Source organism: Cetorhinus maximus, chromosome 6 (assembly GCF_964194155.1).
Source record: "Cetorhinus maximus chromosome 6, sCetMax3.hap1.1, whole genome shotgun sequence".
In the NCBI taxonomy this organism is placed as follows: Eukaryota; Metazoa; Chordata; class Chondrichthyes; order Lamniformes; family Cetorhinidae; genus Cetorhinus; species Cetorhinus maximus.
This window is the reverse complement of record NC_135884.1, coordinates 51,218,297-51,238,452: the sequence shown is the minus strand read 5'-3', so window position 1 is coordinate 51,238,452 and position 20,156 is coordinate 51,218,297. Positions and strand designations below refer to the sequence as shown.

Sequence of the window (20,156 nt, the reverse complement as noted above, 5' to 3'; positions counted from 1 at the left end):
CCCCAGTGTGCAACACAAGAGGGCCAGCACGTAGACACTGAGCAGAAAATAGGGGGAAAGATGGAGGACGTAACGGTAGGAGGGATCACATAGAATTTAGTTTTTGAGGTTTTAGAAGGTCAGAAATAAAATGTCAACAGCTAACTAGTTGAGGACAAGCATTCCAGAATGCAGAACTGTGGCTGTGCCATTGATCTAGGAGTTGGTGGATGCACAGTCGTCTGGACTCTGAAAGATGTGAATTGGGACACAACATTTTGCAGAGGTTGTACAGGTGGGGAGGAGCCAAACCGAGGTAGGTTTTTTATATGTGAATGATAATTTAATAATGTGCTGGGGAATGAGAAGCTGGTAGAGATCATTTTTTTTTAATTTGTTCATGGGATGTGGGTGTTGCCAGCATTTATTGCCCATCCATAATTGCCCTTGAGAAGCTGGTGGTGAATCGCCGCCTTGAACCATTGCTGTCTGTGTAATGTTAGTGCTGTTAGAACTAGGTCGATGCCTGGTGTCTATCTGATTTTGTTCCTTTTAGACTTCATAGCAGTTTGATACAACTGGCTTGCTCGGCCATTTCAGAGAGCATTTAAGAGTCATCCACATTGCTATGTGTCTGGTGTTATGTGTAAGACCAGGTAAGAAAGGCATATTTTTTCAAGGGTACCATTACTGACTGAGACTAGCTTTTAATTCCAGATTTATTAATTGAATTTAAATTCCACTGCCTGCCATGGTGGGATTTGATCCTGTGCCCCAGAGTATTAGCCTGGGACTCAGGATTACTAGCCCAGTGAAATTACCACTACGCCACTGCTTCCCTCTAAGGTAGGTAAGTAATTAGGGTGAGATGGACTTAGTTTGGAATAGAAGGCCAGTAGCAGAATTCTGGATGAGTTGCGGTTTGCATAAGATATTGTACAGGAGGCAGATGAGGTGGAAAGCATTAGAATGACAAAGGCGGGTGAGAGGTCTTTTGAAAATGGTAATATTCAATCTAGGAGCGGGACCGTGTGTTGGGGTTTGAATTACAGCTGGGGGTCAAGGAAGACACTCAGAATATGTGGCACCTGAGTCAGTCAGCAGACCAGGAACGGGTTGCAAGCTGAGCTAAATTGAAGAGTTGCTCGTGAGAACCGAACAAAACAAACTTGCATTTTTACAAGATGGTTCATTCTCAACAATTTTTAGCTGACAGAACAACACAACAGCAGTGTTGGAGATGAGGGAAGGAGTAGAGAGATGAACTTGTTGATATACATATGGAAGCTGATGTTGTACTTATGGGTAAAGCTGCTGTGTGGCAGAATGTAAATGTGAAGTAGGGTCTGAGGATTGATCCTGGGGCATCTTGTAGGTGTCTGACAAAAAACAGTTACATGGGACATTTTGGGTCCATTGCTACAGGTATTAAAATTGTACCAGGACTGTGCAATGGAGGATAATTAGTGGAGGAAGATGGGTTGCAGAACAGCCTTCTGGATACTGAACTTGAGTGAGTGATATTTCCTTTGTGTAAGCCAGGCTCTCTCCTTGGATCTAACTGGCCTTTTGCGGGGCTGTTTCTTCGACTTCTTTGCTGTTTAGTCATTCACCATTAGACCTGATCGTAAAAACGGCTACTGCTTTCTTTCTCTTTTACCCTCGTTTTTGAGTACAAGAAGTCACCACCTGTCCTGTTAGTAGTATGTTAATACATTGTTAAGATACACAGGGTAAAGGGCATTGTTTAATTAAGTACTTTGACCACATATAAATAGGGGACAGCTGTGACACTGGGAGTTGGAAGGAGAGGTATAAACAAGTCGTTAAACTCTCTCAGTAAAGAAAAGCTCTGTGTGTCTTGGCTTTGGCTTCGCCAACCAGCTTGGATTCTATTAATGTGTCCTCAAAATGGATGGGAAAATCCTGACTTGATTAGTGCAGGAGTAGTCTCTGTTTGAAGTGATTTGTGAGCAGTGATTATTCCACAAACTGGTCTAACAGCAACAACTTAGAGTGTCTTTAATGTATTGAAATGTCCCAAGGCGCTTCACAGGAGAATTATGGAACACAATTTGACACCAAGCCACATAAGGAGATAATTGGTCAGATGACCACAAGCTTGGTCAAAGACAAAGGTTTTAAGGAGGAAAGCGAGTTGGAGAGGCAGGGAGGTGTTGCGAGGATATTCCAGAGCTTGGGGCCTAGGCAGTTGAAGGCACGATCACCAGTGGTGGAGCAATTGAAATCGGGGATGCTCAAGAGGCCAGAATTAGATGAGTCCTGATATCTCAGAAGGTTGTGGGGTTGGTGGTCGAGGCTGTGGGGGGATTTGAAAGGAAGAATAAGATTTTAAAGTCAGACTTTGCTTAACTGACGGTCAGTGTAGGTCAGTGAGCACAGAGTGATGGTGAACGGGACTTGGCATGAGTTAAGACACGGAGTTTTAGATGACACTCAAGTTTGCAGAGTGTAAAATATGGGAATCCAGCCAGGGGTCCATTGGAATAGTCAAGTCCTGAGGTAGCAAAAGCATGGATGAAGGTTTCAGCAACACAAGCTAAGGCAACCCCAACAGTGAAGATCTGTGTTAGGTTGGAAGACAGGAGAGATAAAATAACAAAGGCAATGATGTTGCAAGTGTTGCGAATTTCTAGTTCATGGCTCATGTATTTTATATAATTTTTAGTTTTAGAAATCAAAGTTTAACTGTAAAAATGGGATAAATGCAATTAAAACAAGCTTGGTGCCTATTACATTTAAAAAGGTTGGGCCATATTGACTTAGAGGTTAACAGCTGGAAAGGTAGAGCTGCAGTACAGCCAGTGGGCTTACTTAGCTAAAGAGCTGTGATGTCTGCAATGCTTGCCAGAACAGTAGCAGTCCAGAGAGATGTTTTGTTTTGGGAGATAGAGCTAAATTACTTCAGAAACATTCAGTGAACTAGGAAAGGTTGCAAAATCCATTTACTTCTACAAATCAGAGAAGAAATTATAATTGAGGGATAATTAATCAAAGGTCAGTTTGAGGACAGCCCAGGGCAGGCTATGTTGTCATGGAGATGGGTGGAACTTAGAAGGCTCTCTGGTTTTAATTTATTTGAATTTGCTTGAAGAGGCTTTTTGTTGCAGTTTGGACCTTGTGTAGTTTGCAGCTCACAGAGAAGTTAACCAAAATCAGTGGCAGTTAAACCCTAAATTCTTCATTGATTGCATGGAAGGCGAGTGAAGCTTAATCTCAGTTTCAATTTTGTGAGTGAACAGAAGCTGGAAGATTGCCTGGTTTGAAGCTAGTGGAACATTCTACAATGGGCCTCAGTGTCTTATTACGAACAAAAGTAACCAGCAGATTAGCTTGGAAATATTGAAAAAGTAATCAGAACAAGGGACTGGGGCATCCATAATCAAGGGATGGTGAATTAAAGTTTTACCTGAGAATAGCTGGAGCTGAGAAGAATTCTCCAGAGGGCTGTGGCAAACTTATGGGTGATCCCTACAGAAGTAAGTAACTTCAAGACTGATTTGTTTTATAAGAGAATTCTTGGTGGAAGTAAGAAGTAAACCTAAGTGCATGACATATGTAGTTATAAATCATATTGTTAAGTTAATAGTATTTGGTTTGGTTAATCTTATATACACAACAAAATTTGTTTAGAAAAAGGTGAAATCTTGTAGTCATAGAATCACGTCTGTCTGTATGGAGGCCATTCGGCCCATTGAGTCCATGCTGGCTCACTGTGGAGTAATCTAATCAGTCTCATTCCCTTGTTCTATCCCACAGCCCTGGAAGTTTACTTTGTGCAAGTGCTCATCCAATTTCCTTCTGAAATTATTCATCATGTCCTCTTTATGGGCAGAGAGTTCTAAGTCATTTCATTCACTCACACCCTCCTTGCATCACTTGCCCAAAACCTTAAATCTGCATCCCCATGTCATTGTAATATTAGCTAATGAGAACAGTTTTTCTTTGCTTACTTTATATAAACCCATTATAATCTTGTAAACCTTGATCAAATCACCCCTCAATCTTCTTTACTCCAAGGAGAACAATCACAGCTTCTCCAACCTAATCTTCTAGTTAAAATCCCTTATCTCTGGAACAATTCCAGTAAAGCTCCTCTGCACCCTCTCAAGGACCCTCACAATCTGTCGGTTAAAGTGGTGTGTTCGGATTGCTTTTCAAATGTTAACAGTCCCTAACTGGATCATAACACAAAGCAAAAGGAGATGGTAAGGGGACAAGTGGAAAAAACAACAAATGGTTTTGGAGAAGCTGTACCTGGGAATAGCAGAATTATTACCAACAGCTGTTGTCTGCAAAAAAAAAAAAAAAAAATGGACTGAGGTTATGATGTGAAATTATTGAACTCGGTGTTGTGTCCGGAAGGCTGTAAATTGCCAAGTCGAAAGACGAGATGCTGTTACTTGAATTAATGTTGAGCTTCAATGGAACAGTGCAGGAGGCAGGAGTCCAAGTGGGAATTGGTGAAGAATTAAAATGACAGCTGACAGGAAACATGGCGGTCATGTTTGCGGATTGAATGGGGCTGATCTGCAAAGCAGTCTCCCAATCTATGTTTGGTCACCCCACTATAGAGTTGACCACATTGTGAACAGCAAATGCAATATATTAAATTGAAAGAAGTATACGTAAATTGCTGTTTCACCTGGGAGGAGTGTTTGGTGTTCTGGATAGTGAGGAGAAAGAAGATAAAAAGGCACCTCCTGATTGAATAGGAAGATGCTGTGGGAAGGGGAGTGGGTGTTGGGAGTGATGGAGGAGGACCAGGGTGTCGTGGGGGGGATGGCCCATTTGGAATACTTGAAGTGGAAGGGAGGGAAAGATGTGTTTGGAGGCGGCAGAAAGGGTGGAGGATCATCTATTGTAAATGGAGGCTGGTGGGATGGAATCTGAGGACAAGGGGAACCCTATTGCGAGTGGGAGGGGGAAGGCTGACAGCAGAAGTGTGGGAAATGGGGCGAACACAATCGAGAGCCCTGTCAAGCGAGTGTGGCATCAAGGGGCCTTAGCAAAACTGGAGCCAGGGGAATCGATGGGAATCAGGGAAAACTCTCTGCTGGTTAGGGTCACACCTAGCAGAAAGGAAAATGGTTGTGATTGTTGGAGGTCAGTCATCTCAGCTCCAGGACATCACTGCAAGAGTTCCTCAGGATAGTGTCCTAGGCCCAACCATCTTCAGCTGCTTCATCAATGACCTTCCTTCCATCATAAGGTCAGAAGTGGGGATCTTCCCTGATGATTGCACAATGTTCAGCACCATTAGCGACGACTCAGATACTGAAGCAGTCCATGTCCAAATGCAGCAAGACCTGGACAATACCCAGGCTTTGGTTAACAAATGGCAAGTAACAGTCACGCCACACAAGTGCCAGGCAATGACCATCTCCAACAAGAGAGAATCTAACCATCGCCCTTTGACGTTCAATGGCATTACCATCACTGAAACCCCCACTATCAACATCCTGGAGGTTACCATTGACCAGAAACTGAACTGGACTAGCCATATAAATACTGTGGCTACCAGAGCAGGTCAGAGGCTAGGAATCATGCGACAAGTAACCCACCTCTTGATTCCATCTACAAGGCACAAGTCCACTTGCCTGGATAAGTGCAGCTTGCACACCAGTCAAGAAGCTTGACACCACCCAGGACAAAGCAGCCTGCTTAATTGGCACCATATCCACAAACATTCACTCCCTCCACCACCGATGCACAGGTGCAGCAGTGTGTACTATCTACAAGATGCACTGCAGGAATTCACCAAGGCTGCTTCGACAGCACCATCCAAACCCATGACCGCTACCACCTAGAGGGACAAGGGCAGCAGATAGATGAGAACACCACTAGCTTGGAAGCTCCCCTCCAAGTCACTCACCATCCTGACTTGGAAATATATTGCCGTTCCTTCACTGTTGCTGGGTCAAAATCCTGGAACTCCCTTCCTAATAGCACTGTGGGTGTACCTACACCACATGGACTGCAGCAGTTCAAGAAGGCAGCTCTCCACCACCTTCTCAAGGGCAACTAGGGATGGGGAATAAGTGCTGGCCCAGCCAGCGAAGCCCAAATCCTGTGAATGAATTTTAAAAAAACACAGCGGGGGGAAATCCTTGATTGAGGAAAAAGGAAGACATGTTGAAATGCTGGTATGGAAGACTGCAACCTCTGAGCAAATGCAAATCCCGCTGAGGAACAGAGAATGGAACAAGCCCTGATAGGAATTGGTGTAGGAAGAAATGTCGTCAAGTTGGCTGAGAGAATTTTTGTTGTTGTTGTAGCTGTGGGAATCAGTGGGCTTGTCATGGATGTTAGTTTATCCCCAGATATGGAGACAGAGAAGTTGAGGAGGGGGTCTGAGTAGGACTAAAACAAGGAATGTACTACATATCCCATGAAAAGGCAGGCATAGCTAGGAGCCACATGGATACCCATTGCAACATGTTTTATTTGGAGGAAGTGAATGGAGTTCTCACAATGAACAACCTCTCCCTTAACAAGTTCAGCCTGTGGGAGAAGGGTGAACTCTCCCACAGAAAGTGGTGGTTGGGGCTGGTTGGTCTTCTGTTCAATACAGAAGCGGAGAGCCCTCAGACCTTCCTGGTTGGGGTTGGCGATGTAGAAGGAGTCCAAAGGAATGTAAAGTGTAGTATAAGGGATTGTGACATAAGGGGTTAACTGGGACTGAGTACAGTACCACCCATGCGTTGATGTAAGAGAACACATGACTGCACTGAGGGTAGGTGTTGGACAGAGCCATGTGTAGGAGCAAGCATGGAGACAGCAGCTAGCTTCGACCTTTACTGTATCGATGTATATAATTTCTAGTAGTTAATAAATATTTATTGTTGAACTACCTAAGACTACGAATACCTTAATAAGACGTAATAACCTATGCCCAACACCTTACAAAACCAAATACTATGTTTGGCACCAACTTGGTTGCAGGAGTTTCTGGAAAGATGACATATTTAGACATCAGTACACCTTTGTGATCTCCAGATTTTTTGTCAGGGTTCTTTGACCTTCAGCTCTCCCATGGTATCCATGAGGTAGTGAAACTGCCCGCCCATAGCTGGGAGTTTAGTTCACAAGTGCCAGGGCATGCCAACATGCCAGTGGACCTTCACACTGCAAGTCTGGAGGCCAAATCTCCTCCGAGTTCCTTTGAAGCTTTAGCCTGGGGCTGCAAGGGACTCAGTTTCCGTGTGTTCCCATGAGAAGGCACAGCTGAGGACTTTTTTCTATTCATTCATGGGATGTGGGCATTGCTGGCGAGGCCAGCATTTATTGCCCATTCCTAATTGACCTTGAGAAGGTGGTGGTGAGCTGCCTTCTTGAACCGCTGCCGTACATGTGTAGGTACACCCACAGTGCTGTCAGGGAGGGTGCTCCAGGATTTTGACCCAGCGACAGTGAAGGAATGGTGATATATTTCCAAGTCAGGATGGTGAGTGACTTGGAGGGGGAACTTGTAGGTGGTGGTGTTCCCATGTGTCTGCTGCCCTTGTCCTCCTAGATGGTAGTGGTCATGGGTTTGAAAGGTGCTGTCGGAAGAGCCTTGGTGAGTTGCTGCACTGCATCTTGTAGATGGTGCACACTACTGCCACTGTGTGGTGATGGTGGAGGGAGTGAATGTTCCCCAACAACCACAACCATCTTCCTTTGTGCTAGGTATGACGTCAACTAGTGGAAGGCTTTCCCCCTGATTCCCATTGGCTCTAGTTTTGCTAGGGCTCCTTGATGCCACACTTGCTCAAATGCGGCCTTGATGTTAAGGGCAGTCACTCTCACCTCAGCTCTTGAATTTAGCTCTCTGTCCATGTTTGGATCAAGGCTCTAATGAGATCAGGAGCTGAGTGGCCCTGGCAGAACCCAAACTGAGCGTCAGTGAGCAGGTTATTGCTGAGTATGTGCTGCTTGATATCACTGTCAGTTACACTTTCCATCACTTTGCAATGGAGAGACTGTGTACTGACTGGGAGAGATTTACACATTTCTCTCTCTTCACATTGCTGCTAGCCAGCGGAGTAGGCTGAAAATAAGAAGCAAACTAGCACACAAAAGCGGAAAGCATGCTAACTTACTTCACCAACGTACCAGATGGACATCAAATCGACCTGCTGAATTACAGCAGACTTAAAAACCCAAGGGGATTGGGTACAAAAAAAAATACTGGAGTTGAGGCTGTTTGAGCATTGGACCGTGTCAAGGTGATTAGCTGTGACCGAATTTGCAACTGAGAGTTCATTTCCTGGTAGATGTGAGGTGAGGAGATGGGGAGAAGTTGCTGAGCATTTTGAGTTGGGACTGGGCGCAGTTGAAACCTAATGCATTGATTTGAATTTTTTTGTGATATTTGTAAAGTTTGTTTTTTTTTGGAGAAATGTTTTTGATGGGTGGCTGAAAGGTCAGACTTGAACCTTCAATGTAAGATTTTAGTGGTCATTTGAGCAGAACAAGGCATTGTGTGATCAAAAATGCTGATACAGAATGTCTGTTAATTAGTAATCAGTTTCAGGAAAGTGTACGTAACTGTTTATAACCTTAAGCTAAACATGCTTGTAGTTGACAGAGTTTCTTTTTAATACATCAATTCCAGTTAATTGATTTGGGCTGTATATTAAAGCGAATAATATCATGGGAGTAACTGAGCAACCAGTGCAAGGCAGTTGCATGAAATGTTGCGTGACTGTTTGAAAACTGTGACTCTGAAAGAAGAGGAGTTATTACAGGCCAAGTTATTACATTCATCGTTTTACTTACAAGACCATATAGCTGTGAAGGAAAGATAAGAAAGAATTGCATTTCTGGGGTGCATTTCATGACCTTTGGACACCCCCAAAGTGCATTTTTGCAAGTGAAGTACTTTTGAAGTGTGGTCACTATTGTAATGTCTGAATATATATTTATATATATAGTACAGTGTGCCTAAAGTTACTGACCTGGAAACACATGAGAAAACTTAAACTGGTTTATCAATAAGACTTTTGGCAACATTTATATTTCTGATATTTGCAGTTGTTCATCTGTTGATAAATTGGTATCATAATACTCTAATATGATACAAAGTTTGCCATATCCTGGGGTAGCATTGTGTCCAGATCTGTCTTTAACCTGCAAGATATGTGCAGTAGGTGCAGTTTCCTGTGAACACTGAATAGCTTTAAGCCATTTGGTCACCTAAATTATAATAATTCTCATAATATTATTGTGATTTATTGTAAAAGTGGGTTAATAGTGGGGTTTGGATAGTTTGTGTGTGTGGGATTTAATTGAATTGGAGACCATTGGCCTGGAGGTTTTGACTCATCAAAAGAAGCTAGGTTTGAAATGCTAAATACGTTAATATGGCTGAAGTCTTAGAATGTAAGGTGAGGAGAATCTGCACTTTTAGATAAATCAGGACAGTTTGAATTTCAAGGAGATGATAGAATGTTTATAGCTAACCAGAGAAGCTAGGCCAAGCAGTGTGTTTATTTTTCCCAAAGATTACTGACAATATTAGTACCATGAAAAGATTTATATTATGAGAAAGGTAAAGTTCCAAAGGCATATGAGAACAATGGGATTTGCATTGAAAGGGAGAAACATGTATAAAGGAGAATGAGGCTGTGTGTTAGGGAAGGCATTGTAAGATCTACCAGAAATGTGAGAAGCCTCCAGTATTTGTGCATTTAGCTGTCTACAGAAACCGTAGCTGGGAAAAGCCACTTTAATTCTACTGTCCAGGATATTGTGTTGACTTGCCTAGATCTGTTTACAATCTATTTTTTTTACTGTTGCCTTAACGAGGGTGTAACTGGAAGCCAGATTAATTAGGGGTTTTAGGAGCTATGATAGTAATTTGTAGACCTATGTATGTGCTTGAAATCTTTTATTTTGTTAATAAATGTTTAATTTATTTTCCTAAATAACCTCCGAATTCTGGGTGAACTTATTACTTCTGAATTAAAGACATGTGTCTCGAAATAAATACAAATTTCAAAACTGTTGTGAGAGCGGGATCAAGTTTCCTTGTGCATTTGATTCGCCTGCATGCATCATCTGCTCAGTAACACATTCCAGCAATTAAAATAATTTGCTGCTGTTGTGTGCCTTGCTTGACTCCTAGCATGGGAAACAGTGATCGCCTATAGTTAATCAGTCTGAACTAAATCAAGATTTGTGCTTCAAAAAAAAGTAACTCTTCATAATGCAAGCTATTGCTCACCTTGTTATATGCATTGTGCTGTGAAGAAAGAAAGTATCTGCCTATGTTACACAAGTACCATCTATGTAAGAAAGAGAATGCCTAGTAACATTGAAGTGCTGATGTTGACATAATTGACTTGAGAAGAGTTTTTTTACAGTTTCTTCTGTAATTAAAATGAGCTCTCGTGTTCAGCATTCTTAAACATTCTCTTGGTAATGTCCAGGTTACCTTAGAGTTTTATGGAATCTGCCAGGGACAAAACACTATTCTTGTTATCGGGCTGTGTGTGCTTTTGGAAGTCAGGTACCTTCAACAGTGTTCAAGTCCAGTCTGTTCGGCTAATAACAGCAACGTATGTTGCTTAAAAAATAATCTCCTTCACCTTTTTGAAGAGGTACTTGTTTTATATAGGGCAACTTGGTATAAATGGGTATGGGCAACTGCAAGGCTATTGAAATCAATCTGCTGAGTTTGTTTTCAGAACAATGTTTTATTGACTGACGAGGCTTAATATAGTTCTGGTAATGATTCCCAATATGTATTAAGCCATTGATAATCTAAAGATTTAATTTCAGTGATGGTTCTTGCAGCATGTTAAACAGAAAGAGAACATTTCATCAGACTACCTCATTGTCATGATTTACTTTATGTGCCTCACCAGCATGAACTCAGTGAAGTGATTGACCTGAAGGAACCAGATAGCACCACAATGGTTGAACGTCGGCAGAAGCGATTAGCTGCTGAAGAGGCCAAGTTTGATTCTGATCATTATCTGTAAGTGATTAATGTGAACTTAAACTGAGAGCTTCAATTTTATTGTTCGGGCATTTGAACCAAGGCTTATTTAATTCCATCACATAGAACTAATATCACCTCTTTTTCTCTCGATTATTGACTTCATCACATTCATTTTTCTTTTCAACATTTTCTTTTTCTGCCTTGAGAAGTGTTTCTATTTGAAATTGTATTATTGTATGCCCCCTTGTACTTTCTGTCTTACTGTCTCTCTCTCTAGTGCTTTGATTCCTTTTCACTCTTTCTCATTTTTTCACTCTTAAGTTAATATTATAGATTTCTTGTAATCTTGTAAACTAAAATATGCACACATTCTGGCTGAACTGGGGTTCATCAGAATTTCTGATCTCAGTGGCAAATGTCCCTTTACACAAGCTCTCCCAGCCAGTCTCTGGACTTTTCTATTCAATATGCAGAGCAGTCCCAAAACACTGGGATCCAACTATGACTGTAGCATCATTTTAGCCAGTCTAAAATGTTTTTAAAAAACCCAAGGGCGTTTGGTTCTCTCTGGTGATATGTTGTAATTTTAATCTTTCAGTCGACTGCAACCAATATGGTGGGTATGTTGAGTTCGATCTGAGTTTAACATGGGTTGTAATAAACCAGTTACGCAGCAAAATCATACAAGTGTGACAAGTAGTGAATACGAATCCAGGTCGGCTGACATGCGTGATCAGCTCTTTCTCTTTCCTCTTCTCTGTATCTCATGTCTTCATGACTCCTCAAACTACCCGAGAATGATAGCATGGATGTACCCTTAGAAGTTTCTCTCTGCTGCCTACTGCACTGAGCATTCCCAAAGTCTCTTCTTTTATAGTCCTTTTCAGGATTGGCCTGGATGAATTATTATGGTACTATATAGATATACTTTATTACAAAATGCCCAATGACTTGTCAAGTTCTTTGTCTAAACCATGGCGGAGAATGCCTGCTTTTAATGTCATCCATCCTCCATTAACTTCTTATGCCTTTGCATGTACCTTCCCAATTAATCAAGCCTTTACATCATCCTTTGCTTACCTCACCTCAAGCTGTTTCCCCTGATCAGTTCCATCCTCCTAAGAAAAATTCCATTGCCAGCTGTCAACTAACTCGGAGGTTTCATCATTCACATCTGTTCCATTATCATTTATTTATGTCCAAAGCTGTTCATAATGGCAATTCACTGCACCTGTCCTTATTCCTTTTTAAAAATACTTAATATTATTATAAACTAGAATTGTTGAACCATATTGATTCACCAAAGTAATTCCTGTGCTTACATACCAATTAGCTTTTACATTCCAGCAGGCATCCTAACTAAGCAAGGTTAAATGAAAAGCCGAACACAGCTTATTGTAATTTTAATTATGGTTATCTTAAGCATCTATCCAGTTGCTCTTCCACGATTGCAGAGGCCTAGTCTAACCACAGCGCTTTCCTGAACCATCTATAGCTGTCATCACCTGAGAATAATCCGCTAGCTTTCTTTCTAGAGATACAAAACTTTAAGCAGCTTCTGGTAAAGTGAAACTTACAGCCACACATACACACACACACACACGTACACTCTTATATATGCATTGTTATATACACACACTATACCTATTTTGCTAATACCTAACAGACTGCAGCCTTTTGCCTCATACCCAGAGGTTATTTACTGTTGGCTGAAATATAAAGAAAGCTAGAAATGCATGCATGAGCTATGATTAATTTTGTTAGTAATTACATTTTTTAAAAAATAGTTGTTGTACAATTCTGCACTGTAGAGTGGCTTAAAGCACAAATATCACATAGTTCTCACATAGAACTGGATAAAGTAAAGTGGTATCTTTTCAGGTCTTCACAAAAATACAAAGTTTTTTTAAACCACCCAGCAAGACTTCCACGTTATTGAGAATGGTTTTATGACATCCTTCAATAAGAGATTCGGTTCAGTTTTTTTTAGTGCTCAGCCAGGTATTGATATGCACAGAAATCCATCGCTATGTTTGAATCTCACAATCAGAGTATTGAGAAATCCATATTTTTGTCTGGTGTCCATCCTCTTTCTCCAGCCTAGTGCACTCAGACACCTATTGACAGACTGTCATAAAGTTTCATGAGGCTAATTTTTAAAAGTATGATTTTTGTTCAGTATTTGTTTCTGCCTAGTAAGGCTGATTACTAATATGTTAATTCACCAAGGGAGTTGGTGTTTTTTTCCCCCTTTTTTTTCTTAGTGCCAGCTAAATTTTCAAATGGAATGTATTGGAATGTTTTGCGAAATAACCTATTTTTGAAGTTGATGAGGAATCTTCCACAGGAAGTTCTAAACTTGCCATTGTTGTTCCTTCTGAAGTATATATCTGCTGACTTTTCAAACAGATATATTGTGCACCACAGGTATTGCTGTTTCTTAGTATTTACTCTGCAATCGGCTCTAAACAACAAATCAGCTCTGTTCCAAACCTGGAATTTATCCCTAGTTTTGTTGTTTCTTTGAAAATTTACATGCTTTTCTTGTGATTGAAGAACCATTTCTACTTACTGACCATTATAGCTTGTGTTTTTGTTAACAACCAGAAGTCACTTCAGTTTAAACAATAAGTCCTTCGTGAATATGTGAGTTGATGCATATGTATAGGTAAGTTGGGCGGCTAGTTTTCTTGGTAAATTGTGGCGGTAAGTAAGACTCCTGCAGTATGTGCATCTCTGCCCAGCAAGTATTTAAAGGATTGTTAAACTATGTCTGTTTGAAAATTCCTGATTTATTTTTTCTCTGTAATTGGTGCATTGTGACCCGGCTGAGTTATGAGGTTATGACTACGATGTGTTGAAGTGAGGAAGGTTGCATATGCATATTACGTTTCACAAAGAAGTTTAGACCCATTAACTTAAATACATTTCAGTGCATTTTTAAAAAAGTACATTTTTCTCTAGTGGATTTAGAAAGTTAATAGACACTCCCAAAATGCCCTTGTGACAAAGAAATAGTAGAACATTCAATAGAAAAAAAAATTGTACCTACGGTTTTAACTCTTCAGTGAAGTTGGGCTTACTGATAATGCTATTAGAATGATGTCTGTCTTTGTACCTTCAGTGCTGACCTGTTTGAGGATGATGCTATTCAGCACTTATTGAAGTATGAGCCTTGGTGGACAGAAACTCAGAAGAGAAAAGTGAAGAAAACTCAGAGTGAACAACATTTGATAGAGCCAGAAAGCCAATTTGGTGAGTGGATGATGGTTACTCTAACTCAACAAACAAACTGATCACTAAAATATATTTATTTCCTGGTCTGTCATGCTGCATCTGTTCTGGTGCAAGTTCAAGCTGGGCAACACCCTAACAATAGTGTTGAAATTGTAGAGTAAACTCACCCTAATTCTGTCTAAACCTAGACCAGAAATATTCTGTAACAAATGTCATTCAGAACAATTTATTGCAGCATTCAATTAAGCACATTGATCAATCCCAAAATTATATTAATCAAAATTGCATCATTAGTTTTCAAACCCTGGCATGTCTAATTGTGATTAATTACACTTAAAGGAAATGCTACTGAGCATAAGTGATCATTTCAAGCCCTAGGCTATAACCTTTCTTGTGAAATGGCTTACAACATTACACGACAGATGGTTTTGAAGTAAGCAATCTGTTACATGTGTACTGCTGAACTATTTGTCTAATTATTGAGTCTTTCCTTCCAGGAGAATCTTGAGAATAGGCTGCGAAGATTGCAGAAAAAAAAAGAGTTGCAGTACTTTAGTTGCATCCTTCGTGAAAAGATTTAAATTACTTAAGAGTTGGACAATTAAATACCAGCTAGGATTAACACAAAAGGTCACTAACCAATCTGTTTCCAGTGCTTTAAAGCTTCTTCACAAAATTCATGTTAGTAGATCGCAAGAATTGCAAAGTGAAATCGGTGCAACTGATCAAGTATGTCAAATGTTTATAAAGGTCTTTGCTTGGCCACATCAAACAATTCAAGCTACCTACGTTGCTCAGCCTATTATATGTGGCATTACTAGAGTCAGTGATTCATTGACGTGGTTACTTGGTCCTCAGAGCAGACAACTTCTGTTTTAAGATCTGCAGCTGCATTGCATAAATGTTCAAAGGTGCTGTAGTGGGAATGTCACTGAACTAGTAACCCGGAGACCCAGGCTAATGCTCTGGGGAGACAGGTTCAAATCCCACCGTGACAGTTGGTGGAATTTAAATTCAGTTAATAAATCTGGAATTAAAACCGAGTCTCAGTGATAGTGACAGTTAAACCGCAGCCGATTGTCATAAAAACCCACCTGGTTCATTAATTTCCTTTAGGGAAGGAAACCTGCAGTCCTTACCTACATGTGACTCAAGATTCACAGCAGTGGTTGACACTTAACTGCCCTCTAGCAGGCCACTTAGGGATGGGCTACAAATGCTGGCCTTGCCGGCAACATCCACCTCCCATGAAAGAATAAATAAAATATTAAGGTAAAATAGACTTTTTGTTGTGACTCCATTCTGCTATAGTTTTGCTTCAGTGAAACTTGGGGAGAAGGGACGGGATTTGTCCCTGTTAATGAAACAAATATATTTTTTCAGACTAAATTCTTAGAGAAATTATTTAAGCCCAGATTTTATTTAGGATTTGCGAAAGTTAAATTGGACAAACTACACACTTCGCTTTTATTGCGAGCCCTAAACCATAATGGGATCAACAACAACTTATGTTCATGGCACTACATAAATATGATAAATAGTCTCAAGTCACTTCACAGGGGCAATATCAAATAAGATTTAATGCTGAGCCATATGAGGTATTCACATAGATGACTGAAAGCTCGGTCAAAGCGGTGGATTTTGAGAAGCTTCTTAAAGAAAGATAGAGGCAGAGAAGTTTAAGGAGGGAATTCCAGAGGCTAGGGCCCAGTCAGCTGAAAGCATAGCTGCCAATGGTAGGGTGATTAAAATTTGGGATGTGCAAAAGGGCAAAATTAGGGGCATGCAGAGATATCAAAGATTCGTAGGGCTGGAAGTGGTTATAGTGATAAGGAGAGATGAATCATGGAGGGCTTGAAAGCAAGGATGAAGATTTTAAAATTGATGGACTGTTGGTCCAGGTGCCAGTGTAAGACAGCAAGCACAGGAATGATGGGCGAATAAAACTTGACATGAGTTTGGACACAGGCAGCAGCGTTTTGAATGAGCTCAAGTTTCTGAAAATAATGATGTATTTGTATGACAAGATGCTGTTAGGGACTAAGACCTCACACTGTATATTTTTTTATAAAATATATATAGATAGCCTTGTGGCTATTTGTAAAATTTTAAAAACTTAACAAAGACAACAGGAGTCTACTTGCCTGCTAAGGCAAAGGGCATCCTTCCTTTCAATTCTTAATGGTTGAGAAATTTAACAATCTCGGGGACCCAGATGAGGAATACACATCCTTTGTAAAAATAGTGTGGAGAGGTGGGAGTGATGTGACATGGGCCTCTGGCTCGTGGAACCAATAATATTGCCTTGCTGAACTGCAAAGCTCAGTCTGCCATTTAACATCCAATTAGTAGGCCACACCAAAGGGGCTCTGGCCCAGCTTAGACACCTGGCCCCATCTACACTGCTTCTGCTGGAAATTCTGTACCATTGCCTAAAAGACTAGTTAATCTTTTCATGCCTACCTTATCGTGTGAAGTCAACACCACTGGAAAAGGGTATTGTACAGCATTGGTTTTGAGCCCAATGACCTCCGTGAAGGAATACCTCAGTGGACCTTGATTCTGGACTCCAGAACCCATATTAAACAATATTTCTTTTTTCTGTGGTCTCTGCACTGTAAAGCTTTCTTTTTACTGTCTGTGTGTGGAAGCAATGTTGTAACCTTCCTTTCACATTTTGAGTGTGTGCAAATAAACTAATCCTTTGAGTTCATTCTATCTAGAGTTTGTTGTGGGGTTGTTAATATGTTAATAGAAAATTGGGTTGCACCAAAACTGAGTGGTTGGGGAATACGCAACCAGTTATAAAGAGGGAAACAAATCAAAACACCTCTCTGCTTATGGTTGGGTGAAAGAAGAAATTAATGCTGTTTAAATTAACCTCCTCCTGTCTGTAGCAATGTTTAGGACTGTGACTGCTGTTGCATAGACATTTCAAGTGACGGTAACTAAATAATTGCCATAGACTTGGAAGAAATGCTCCTGATGTTACACTCAGCAGTGTGTAAGTTGGGATTCTGTTCAGTAGCAATATGCACAATACAACTGAATTTGTAACTGAAGGTGCTGTTGCTGGACTGTTGCATTGTGTGTGGTTCTTGGATAACTTTTTTTTTAGTTGAAGATCTTTTTGGTTGTGTGTGTGAGTAAAGTAAACGTGGGTTTAGTAAATTGAGCTCACTGCTGTTGCATTGAGAAGATGACATTTCACTGCAGCAGAGCCTGAAGAATACCTGTCACCATCATTTCATTCTTAACTTGGTTTACCAAGGAAGTATCTTATATATTGTTAATATTCTGAGCTACACAATCTTGAGATTCCACAGACATGAAGCAGCTGCTGAAGCTTTTATGCACTTGAGCTGGCGTACATTACCAAGAGTGTTAAGAAAAAGGAACTTACCTGGTTCCGGGCAGAGGCTGAGGACTCCATTTCCCGGCAGGTCCAAGAGTTCTGACGCATGCGCAGTGTGAGAAAGTGGCAGGCTGCTCATGCTCTGTTCTAGTTTTTTTTCAATTGAAGGCCTCGGTCTCTGGAGAGTTTGGGACTCTTTTCCTTGGGAGAAGGAAGGCTAAGAGGAGACTTGATAGAGGTATTCAAGATCCTGAGGGGTATGGACAGGGTAAATAGTGAGAAACTGTTCCCACTCAAGGGAACATCAAGAAAGAGAGGGCACAGATTCAAAATAATTTGCAAAAGGAGTAAATGTGATGTGAGGAAAAATGTTTTCACCCAGAGGGTGGTTGGAGTCTGGATCAAACTTCCTGGAAGGGTGGTGGAGGCAGGTTTGATCGAGGTATTTAAAAGGGAATTGGATTGCTACCTGAAAAGAAGGAATGTGCAGGGGAGTGGGAGTGAGTGGAATGCTCTTTCAGACAGCCAGTGCAGACCCGATGGGCCGAATGGCCTCCTTCTGCACTGCAAAGATACTGTGATATTGTGATTGAAAATTAGTAAAGAGCAAATTCAGGATAGATGTCAGAAAATTCCTCATCTCTCACAGAGTGATCAACGTATGGAACTGGCCCCCAGAAAGAACATTGAGAGGTGAAAACTCTGGAATGTTTATGGAACAACTGGATGTTTTCATGATAGGGACTGTAAAAATTGCTTCTGATGGGATGGAATAATATTGCTGAATGGCCTTCCATGTCTGTAATTCCCTTGTGATATTTCTGCAAAAAGATTTTGAAGTATGTATTAACAAGAGCGTGAAAATCGTAGAGGCTTTTAGTTATCCTAACATTGACTGTGATAAGGATGTTAGTGGTGAGGAATCTGTATTGTGTTCTCAGTCAATAATAGGTTATTGCAACAAGCCAAGTAATACTGCTTGACTTAGCTCTGACCACAAAGTGAGTTAAGTAACTAATCTAAAAACTTTTTTTTTTTGGGTTTACTGTTATCCTAATAAAATGAGACCTAGTGTAACAAGAGGGAAAAGATAAGGGTACTTGACTGCAAAAAGAAATATCGGGAGATTAAAAAGGAAAATTTTTCACATCAAGCCATAGATCAGTAATATTTAACCAGGAGATGGTACCGTTTTCGAGTGGAGAAAAAAGGGATTTAAAAATAAAGTGATTAAATTAAATTTGAAATTTAAAAACATCTAGTGCTTGTAGGATAAATAATAAAAGCTGGAACAAATAAAGAATGTGGAAAACTAAAAAGAGATTATAAAGCTAAGCAAGGACATTAGAGAAACTAATGTAAAGACAATAAGAAGTTTTTCTAAAGCTACCTTAGCAGTGATGATGGAGTTTTCCCATTGAATCCATGGATGCATGTCAACTGAGAAACCTACACATAAAGTTGATTATGGTGACAGGCTCCAGCTGCTGTCTCTTTCTTTCTCTCTGGTTCTTATAGGCCGCTGTTCGCTGGTAAGAAGTGCTTTAGCAAAAGGAATGGTACGTATAGGCGCAGCAGATTGTGAGGAACTAGAATGGGAGTCTTCTGGTTGAACCCATTTATGGCCACAGTGAGAGAGTACTTGGGATACACTATAGTTTTGGCCAGACAGACCCAAAACTTGGTCCAAATATTGCCTCGAACTCTCCTAGTTTGATTACCAACAGAGGCTCATGAGGTCAGCTTCCCTCAGTCAAGCTTTATGCTCAGACACAGCTGTGATAGCAGGGTTCACTCACCATTCACATGATAGGGACAGAGACCTGTGCCCTGGAGATGCAGGTTCAATAAAGCCAATACTGTGTTAAGCTACATAGCCAAAACAGCAGAATACAAGCCAGAAGGAATCGTGATCAAACTGTACAATGCTCTGATTGGAGCACGCCTTGAATACTGTGCCCAGTCCTAGTTGCTGAGACCATTGGAGACAGTCAGCATTAGAGAGGAGCCATGATATTGATCACCAAGCCTGGAGGTCTTCATTATGAATAAAAAACTGGAGAAGGCTAAACTTTGAAAGGCAACAGAGGTGTCCTTCTCAAGATATACAAGACTATAAATAGCATAGAGAAGGGAAATTTGGAAAGATTTTAAAATAAACAGAGTAAGGTTCACTGACTTTTTCTTTTAATTTGTTCATTGGTTCTGAATGTCATTGGCTAGGCCGGTATTTGTTGCGCATCCCTAATTGCCCTTGAGAAGGTGGTGGTGAGCTGTCTTCTTGAACTGCTGCAGTCCATGCCTTGTAGGTACACCCACAGTGCTGGTAAGGGGGGAGTTCTAGGATTTTGACCCAGCAACAGAGAAGGAACGGCGATATATTTCCAAGTCAGAATGGTGACTGACTTGGAGGGAAACTTGTAGGTGGTGGTGTTCCCATGCATCTGCTGCCCTTGTCTTTCTGGGTAGTGGAGGTTACGGGTTTGGAAGGTGCTGTCAAAGGAACCTTGGTGAGTTCCTGCAATAAATCTTGTAGATGGTACACACTGTTGCCACTGTGTACCAATGGCAGAGGGAGTGAATGTTTAAGTTGGTGCAAAGAGTGCCAATCGAGTGGGCTGCTTTTTCCTGGAT

General features: G+C 40.9%; 1 protein-coding gene across 2 annotated transcripts in view; it reads left to right on the top strand.

The window, feature by feature from the left end:
- shq1 (SHQ1, H/ACA ribonucleoprotein assembly factor) overlaps nucleotides 1-20,156 on the top strand; it is a 124,225-nt gene that overhangs the window by 28,452 nt on the left and 75,617 nt on the right. For both annotated transcript variants that reach the window (XM_078543724.1, XM_078543723.1), the window contains 2 exons: nucleotides 10,854-10,966; nucleotides 14,055-14,185. In XM_078543724.1, coding sequence (XP_078399850.1) covers nucleotides 10,854-10,966; nucleotides 14,055-14,185 — 244 coding nt within the window. The remainder of the gene's footprint in view (nucleotides 1-10,853; nucleotides 10,967-14,054; nucleotides 14,186-20,156) is intronic.